Source organism: Atractosteus spatula, chromosome 19 (genome assembly GCF_055471065.1).
Source record: "Atractosteus spatula isolate fAtrSpa1 chromosome 19, fAtrSpa1.hap1, whole genome shotgun sequence".
In the NCBI taxonomy this organism is placed as follows: domain Eukaryota; kingdom Metazoa; phylum Chordata; class Actinopteri; order Semionotiformes; family Lepisosteidae; genus Atractosteus; species Atractosteus spatula.
Window position 1 is genome coordinate 9,401,587 of NC_142724.1, and position 7,992 is coordinate 9,409,578.

Here is a 7,992-nt window from a genome sequence, read left to right on the forward strand (position 1 = left end):
GAAATAGTAAAAAAAATGTGTATGGAAAAAGTCCTGGCATATTCCACTGTTCTACACCTTTTTTCATGCAGAATAATATTTCTGTGGTGATCTCACATTTAGACTTTGTTTTACATTAACAGTTATTCCCCATAGATCTGTTTTTTTTTGTAGTGCATTAAATTAAATGACAAATTGACAAATTGAAGGGATTGGTACATCCTACAGATTAGCTACCACAACACAACATATTGGCTGATATGAGTATATGTAGAGAAACTTGCATACATTTGGGTAAATTTACAAATAAAAATATTTATTTTAGATTACAAAGTCCACAACAGATGTTCAGCTCTGAGGTGTTGGCATCGTGTTCTTGTTACTAACAGATTAGAGACAAAATAAAAAAAAAACTAAGCAATTAACAGATTGTATCATATGAAAAATATTTATTGTTTTTACAAGCTTGAGGAAAAAAATACACTTGATTTGTGGGAGGGAGGAACATTCGCTTCCACTTCCTTTCTAGGGTTTTCAAAGTTTACTAGTGGCCATATTCCGCAGAATAAAAAGAAAACAGCTGGTCTTTGAAATGTTAACCAGGTGTGCACCAACATAACGAGCTTTTTCTGAGCATTGACTAACAGCACCGGAAGGAATTTGCTTTGCTTGTTAACCAAGTAAAGATGCAGCTGTTCTATGGGGGATAGTAAAGACTGCTCCTACAACATGTGCGGGCTCTCCATGAACCTGACCTGTGACGCAATGGCAACTGGCAAAGCCCTGCACTTTTGTTATACGTCTTTCCAGCCATTATCCGTTCAAAGCTGTAATCAATTACCTTTCAGACCAGGGGTGTCAAACAGTATCACCCCTGCTGGGCCACAGTGTCCTCTGGCACTCTACCAAATTAACTGCTAATGTACTATTTCTCTACAGTGTCAGAAACTTCTGTACAGTAGGTACTATATTATGACTCGATACAATTTTCTATGATATCAAAGTAAAAATATCTACAAATATGCTTATTTATGAAAATATTGCGATTACATTGATTAGTGGGAACGAAACCCAGCAGATTTATCCTATCTCTACTGTATCCTATCTCCCATTTCATATCCTGCTTTTCCTATGCAATGTGGTATCAACAGTCAAAGAAACTGCAGTTTCTGGAACATGGCCTACACAAGAGACGTCTCTCATTCTCATCAGTCTGATAGAAAGCTATCTACAGATCATCATGTCACAGTATTATAAATAAATTAGCAGAACACATCTGAAAATAAACCGGCCTGGCAAAATGCAGGCAAATGCACAACTGCTTTTTTATTAGTGCAAAGCTAACTAGTTAAGCTGTTAATTATGACCTTTTTTTTCCCTCTGCATTACCTGCATCATCGCTGGAATGTTCTTTAAAGGAATGGAGTGAAAGCAAGGACAATGATAATCAAGAGTTTTCCATTATGCTGCAATTGGATGTAAGAAAGGCAGACAAAACAAGAAAGTGAAACAGACAAAGAGAAGGGCACCTGCAAATGACCAGTTAATTATTCTGTAACATATTAACATTCAGATTCTTACTGGATAAACCACTGGCTACTAATTTCTAATTGTTCTGCCGAAAGAGGAAAACAGATATCTTCTGTATTGTTTTCAGCATGTGATTATGTATTTATTGCACAATAATCAGTACCCAACAATTAGAATTAATAACAAACAGGTTTCAAAAATACCTTTGTCGTACTATGAAATTAGGTTTTATCTTATGGTTCATCTTATGCATTAGGCAATAGTTTGCTGCATCATAATGCGGAATCACTTCACCTACATAACCCAGCATAACAATTTGTAACTGCCCATATACTCATTTGTGAAATTCAAAGAAGTTAAATCCCTACATCAAGTTTGACAAACAAATATTAGTTATAGGAAATCAGGAGCTTAGCCATCTATTTTGGAAAGGTGCAGCTTTATGCAATTCAACAGGGGAACATGTAACTAAAACCAACTGCATTTCAGCTCCTGTGCAAATCCCATTTGGTTCAGTACAGTTCTTCAGCTAATGCTGAACAAATTAATTTGTAACTCCTTCACATAATGGGATTGCTATATGGGATTAATATACTGTACATAAGAACAATAGTCTTCTTCAACACAGAACTTTAAGATTTCTTCAACATTCTTAGAGGTTACAACAGAAATGGAACTGAACCTTAAGTGGTGGCAAACAGTGTTAACAGCCCTTTTAGAAAGGAGACAATTTCGTTTCCTCCGAGTTTGGATTCACCGTAAACACGATCCACAAATGAAATTGGAACCTATTAAAAAAAAAAAACAGGTCGCATGTCAAATCGAATGTAACAGAAAATCAAAGTGTTACAGTACAATCAGTGTAAAAATAAGGGGGCGTATCTTCATCACATGTTTACAGAACCAAAATTTTAATAACTGAACTGAGAAGAAGGGACAACGTAAAATACAAAGATACATCACTCTGCCAGAAGAGTTTAGTTGCTTTTAGGGAAAATGGCTCTTTGAATTTTATTTGATTTATTTCCAGGGAGAGTTACACCACTCTCTTATACTTGAGGGCTGTATAGCACCTGGAAATAACTGCTAGTAAAAAACTCCTATCGGTTTAACTTCTTAATTCAATGAAACTTGAAATTCAAAGAAATCCTGTGTCAGGAGCAGCACCACTGCTCAATCTGGCCAGGATAACGACAAATGAAAAAAAGCCATGAAAGCTGGGGTCTGATTTTACAGAGTGTCTGCAGGCCAGCGATGAATGCCCTACCTCTCCAATAGTGTATCCCAGTTGTCGGGCTCTGACAATCATCTCCATCTGAAATACATAGCCCTTCGAGACACACTTCTCCACCAGCCTCTCTAGGACCTCCTTCTTATACAACCTGGAATGGATAGGCAAAGCCATTTTAAAACGTTTAACAGCACCAACAACAAAATAAACAGGAATGTGGTCATACATTAACAGGAAGGAAGATAACTGAAGACCCAAAGATTTAGATAAGATAAGATCACTTTATTGGCCATATACAATTTCTTGCATTAGGAATTTGTCCTTTCACATACCCCAGCTTGCTCTCCATGAGACACACAGTCAGGGAGAGAAGCTTGGGGTCAGAGCACAGGGTCAGCCATTGTACATCGCATGAAAGTGGTTTCCAAGACTCAAGAAATGCTCGGACCTACCATGAAGCTTAGAGCACAGGGTGGAACTGAAACAACCTCAAAGAGGTTGCCAGTCTACTGCAGAGCCATGGGAAAAGGGACAATTTAGAAAGACAATCAAATCTGTTCGGTGAGAGGTCAGTGAACAAGCAGCCCCACACAGATGCCCTGGGCTAGAATGAAACTAGTGAAACAGCAGTACTAACCACCACACAACTGGGTGTTTCAAGTCATTGACACAGTCTAGACAATAACATTATTATTAACAATTGTGTTGCTACCACAGTAACATACTTATAGTACACTATAGGAACAAGTAATAGGTTTATTCCATGCTGAAAAAAAGAAGAAAGAGAACATAACGTTTCAGCCGTGGAGCCTTCTTCACCTGAAGCCTACGCATGCTGACGCAGCTATCCACCTGAACTACTATAGTACACTATGTTTATTCAGTGATCAGAATTCCACTTTCACTTTGAACTCAAATACTGTCCTTTACCCTGCTAACGCGACCACAGCAGACTCACAAATGCCACACTCACCTGAAGCTGCCTGTTAAGTCTGACGCCCCAGGCCTCAACAGGACCTGCGTAACAAAGTTTGCTCCACGACTGCAAAAGGAAGAGGAGGCCAGAACTTAGGTTGCCATAAGGAGTAGCTGAAATTCTAAAATGCCCTTTAAATTATTTTTAATTCCTAATACGACTTGTTTCAGTAAATGTTGTTTTGATACTGTTCATTCTTTTGCTTGGATGTCACAAAAAACGTATTCCTTGTTTAACACGTTAAAAAATGTGTAAACATATCAAAAAGGGGTAATATTTTAGCAGAATATCCAATAGCATGATTAAAGAATCAAGCTTTTCTTTTTTTCCTCGCAAACCAAAGCCGAAACCAAGAATTAGTCATGCTCTTGTGGCTTAGTGGTGAAGGCTTTTCAAGGGTTAATGACCAAAAACACACACCAGACTGAAGCTAGTCAAATCAGTAAGTAAACTTACAGGGCTTGAGAATGATGCACTGATCTTGCCAGCCCCCTCACAGAACCAGACCAGGTAATTTCACGTCACAAACATTATGTTACTTTGTGGTACGTGACTTATCAGTCCTTTATTAAGGGTGATTTGTGCAAACTCTTCTGGTGTGTAAGTGAAACAGGCATTTTCTTCTTCTGCAATACGTGTTTTAAACCCCTCAGTTCGTGGAGAGTGGCAGCATAAAGATAATTTACATTGAACTTTTTATGCCATACCATCATTTTTTATGCCAGTATTCGTATCATACCACTTTGCAATGATGTTTGTCCACTTACAACACTTACACACAACATCAAGTAGATTAAAGACTAAAGCACATACTTTGTCTGCAAATGTAACATTCGCACTTGTGTAGATCATACAACGTGCCAACTCATCTTCTCTGGATGAAAATGCCACCTGGTTACCACTGGCATCTCATGCCAGATTTGCTTCCTCACTAAACCAATAATGAGTTAATCCAGAAGATTTTTCAGACATTTTCAGCTACCTGATGAGCTTTCTTCGGAGATCCCAACCGTACACCCCTCCATCTCCTTTGTAGCGAGTCCCAGAAACAAGATCGTAATTTCCCTCTTTCTGCTTTCTAAAACAGCAATAGATACAGGTGTTAAAAACGCCTTCCTCTTCATTCAACCATTTTCTAACCGCTTCTTACAATTCAAGGACACCCAATAATAAACAAGTCAAACAACCGAGCAGAGGTCTGCCATTAGACTGAAAACAACCATGAAACTGTGGCTTAAACTGGCAGAGGTGCTGAGCAAGACCCATAGGGCTGATCCTGTTTTCATTCTGTTATTTAGCTGCAGGTGACCTGAACTGTAAGTCTACACAACTACTTCTGAGCATGCTCAGAAGAACAAGGGAAAATGGGGAAAAGTAGATAATCACTGTGTGACTCCAATCCCAGGATGATGCAGGACGTTTTGACCTTTGACATGCGGAGAGGAGCATTACCCCTGAGTGATTAAGGGAACATTCTATTATTATACTCAAACAGGTCAGTCGCTTGTTAGTAATTACACAGGACTAAAAGATGATTTTGTAAATTTCTAAAGCTCTTCGTCATATATTATGATAACAGAAAACAGTTGTATGAACGACAAACCAGTCATAACTTACCGTATAAATTCTGGAATGAATTTTGGCTGAGTGAAGGAAGAAACAAAAATAAAAATAAATTTACAAAATATTGTTGTTACAGTATATGCAGTGATTTTGGTTTTCAGTTCAACTTCAGCCCACAACATACGCCTTTACGCCATTCTGTTATCATTAAACTGACTGAACTTCTTCATTACAATTATATGACCTAACAGAGAAGAAACAACTTTAGATGTGAATGGGTTACTTTCATGGAATTGTCCACTTCAACTGCTATATCAGTATTAGAATCTATGTTTTTTTTAAATTGTATGCAAAAAACATATGAAATCATCAGGTAAAAGGATCTACATTCTTTTTAACTGAAAACTAACTGAGCTTAAAAGCTTCTCTTACAGACAACAACTTACATGGTGGGAGAGATCAGCATCCATAATTATGATGTAATTCCCAGTAGCGTGCTGAATTCCATGAATGTAAGCTGTCCCTGCAGAAAAAGTCAAATACCATGTTACAATCAATGAATGCAAAGTGAACATTATCCTTTTAAATTCTTCATTACCAACAACAAACTTTCTGCATCACAAATGTTTGGAATGAATGTAATACATTGATCCTTAGGAGAAGACTCTCTCTCTTCACAGCAGTCTATAAACTATTATCACCAGCCACCAGCATGAGAATGCCTTACCTAATCCCAGTTTCTTTGCTCTAGGTCGAAGAAGCTGTCAAGACCAAACAAAAAGAAATTCAGAGATTGCAAGACTGGAGAAACTCCATGAGCATTTCATTGATTAATTATAAGCTTGTGCAATATGACTGATTCACCTGCCAGAGAAGAAAGATATTCTTCTCATAAGCACACTTAGTTATAAATGTATAATTGCCAGTTGTTTTGTCATACCCACACAATTTTGTGGTATAATCAGTGATGGGTTTTTCTTGGCTTGTAGCCACAAACCCTGCAGTCTACTGTATCACTGAGTGCCCTGGCAGACTAATCTAACTCTACTCTCAGCAATGACATGAAACAGGCTTGAACCCACGATCAAAGAGCTTGAGTTGCACTTGCCAAACAGCCACAGTTTTAAACAAGATGACTTTTTCAAATTCAGACAGTATTTTTCACCTGATTGCACAATTTCAACTAATAATAGTGAAAGGAGATTTTAAACTCCTCCTAGGAAGTCCATCTGAATTAAGTTCTTCCTACAGTAGCAGCTGACAAATTTATCTCCTAAGATAACAAGAGAACCACTTTTGTATCTCTGTGCTCCATGTTCTAATTACACTGTAATTAATTAATTATGCTCCATATTTTATGACAGTTGATTGTAAGGTGACTTTATATTCCATTACAACATTAACCAAAGACAAACAGAACAATACAAGACACAGCACAAAAACTTCACCCATGAACCATGTCTACCACAGCTCTACTTACTATTTTATCTGAACCATATATCTTCTGCAACTGTTCTGCCATCTCCAGTGTCCCATCAGGACTTCCATCATCAATTATAATGATCTCATAGTTGCACTCACTGTAATAAAAAAAGAATAGAATCCTTAACAGACATTAGGCAAAATGTTTCAGGCTTTTTAAGCTTGGTCAGTGCTGCATTATTCCAAGCATTACATAAGCCACGAAAGGAACACATTTATTTGTCTTCTGCATGCTATTGGCCGTTTTGATTTAGAACTTAAATTGGGACCTATTCTTGAAGTGGAGGACGTCTACCCCAAGAGGTCTGTGATATAAATTCGCAAGTTAGTCAAGAGATATCCACCGTTTTAACTCTCTCTCTCCAGAGCGGGGGCTTTTGCAGAGAACGCATATTTAATGGCAGTAATACATATTTTCTCTAGAAGATTTGCTCGGAAAATGAAGACAATGCTCAAGCTCTAACCGCAAATGTGCGTACCGGAGACACATAAACGGCCATTGACAATACTCCGAGAACAAGAACCTAATTTAATATAAATGATCTGCTGCATTCCACAAAAAATGTTCAAATTAATAACACCAGTCAATGAATAATTTATATAGGAACACTGGAAAACCCACTGCGAACTCAAGACACGTTATGAATGGGCAACGATACACCTTTCTTTTTCAGTGTCTCGCATATTTTTTAGCAGAAAGTACAAGGTACATAAAAAGTACCGATTGTCACGTTAGCACAGTATTTCTGCTTATTTACACTGACAGAGATAATGACAGCTCATCAGTGACAGTTAATCTTCAACAAACACATAGAAGACATTTCAGTTATAAGTACTTGCCTTTCTCCGAAGTATTTCACTAAAAGCCACACAATTAATGGTAAGTTCTCCCTTTCATTGTAAGTGGGCAGTAATACTGAATATTTATCTGTCCCGGTACGGCTTTTCTCCGAGCTTCTCCTACTTGCCATGTTGGAAGTGCAGAACCGGAAGTAAGTGTCACAATAAAATATGCCCCCGATTCACCCATAAGTAGAAGAACACATTACCAGGTTCCGAGATGTGCAGATAAAAAGGCTACTCAGTACGATCATTTATTCCTTGTTTTTGGAATATAATGAATGAATACATAAATAAGTCATACCATTAATAATTCGTTGAATATTTAAAATATCTACAATCCATAGATTTTTTAATACTCAAGAAAGGATTTTTTGGACAAAAGAGTTTT

The 7,992-nt window shown here is 37.6% G+C and overlaps 1 protein-coding gene across 1 annotated transcript; it reads right to left on the bottom strand.

Moving 5' to 3' along the window:
- Positions 1-413: 413 nt before the first annotated feature.
- On the bottom strand, positions 414-7,762 carry dpm1 (dolichyl-phosphate mannosyltransferase subunit 1, catalytic). The gene is made up of 9 exons (XM_088937220.1): positions 7,602-7,762; positions 6,760-6,859; positions 6,007-6,040; positions 5,726-5,802; positions 5,334-5,359; positions 4,699-4,794; positions 3,714-3,782; positions 2,777-2,891; positions 414-2,297 (listed from the first exon to the last, which is right to left on the bottom strand). Exons 1-9 carry the CDS (start codon positions 7,730-7,732, stop codon positions 2,193-2,195), a joined length of 753 nt encoding a protein of 250 aa, XP_088793346.1. The 5' UTR covers positions 7,733-7,762; the 3' UTR covers positions 414-2,192.
- Between the last annotated feature and the right edge of the window lie 230 nt (positions 7,763-7,992).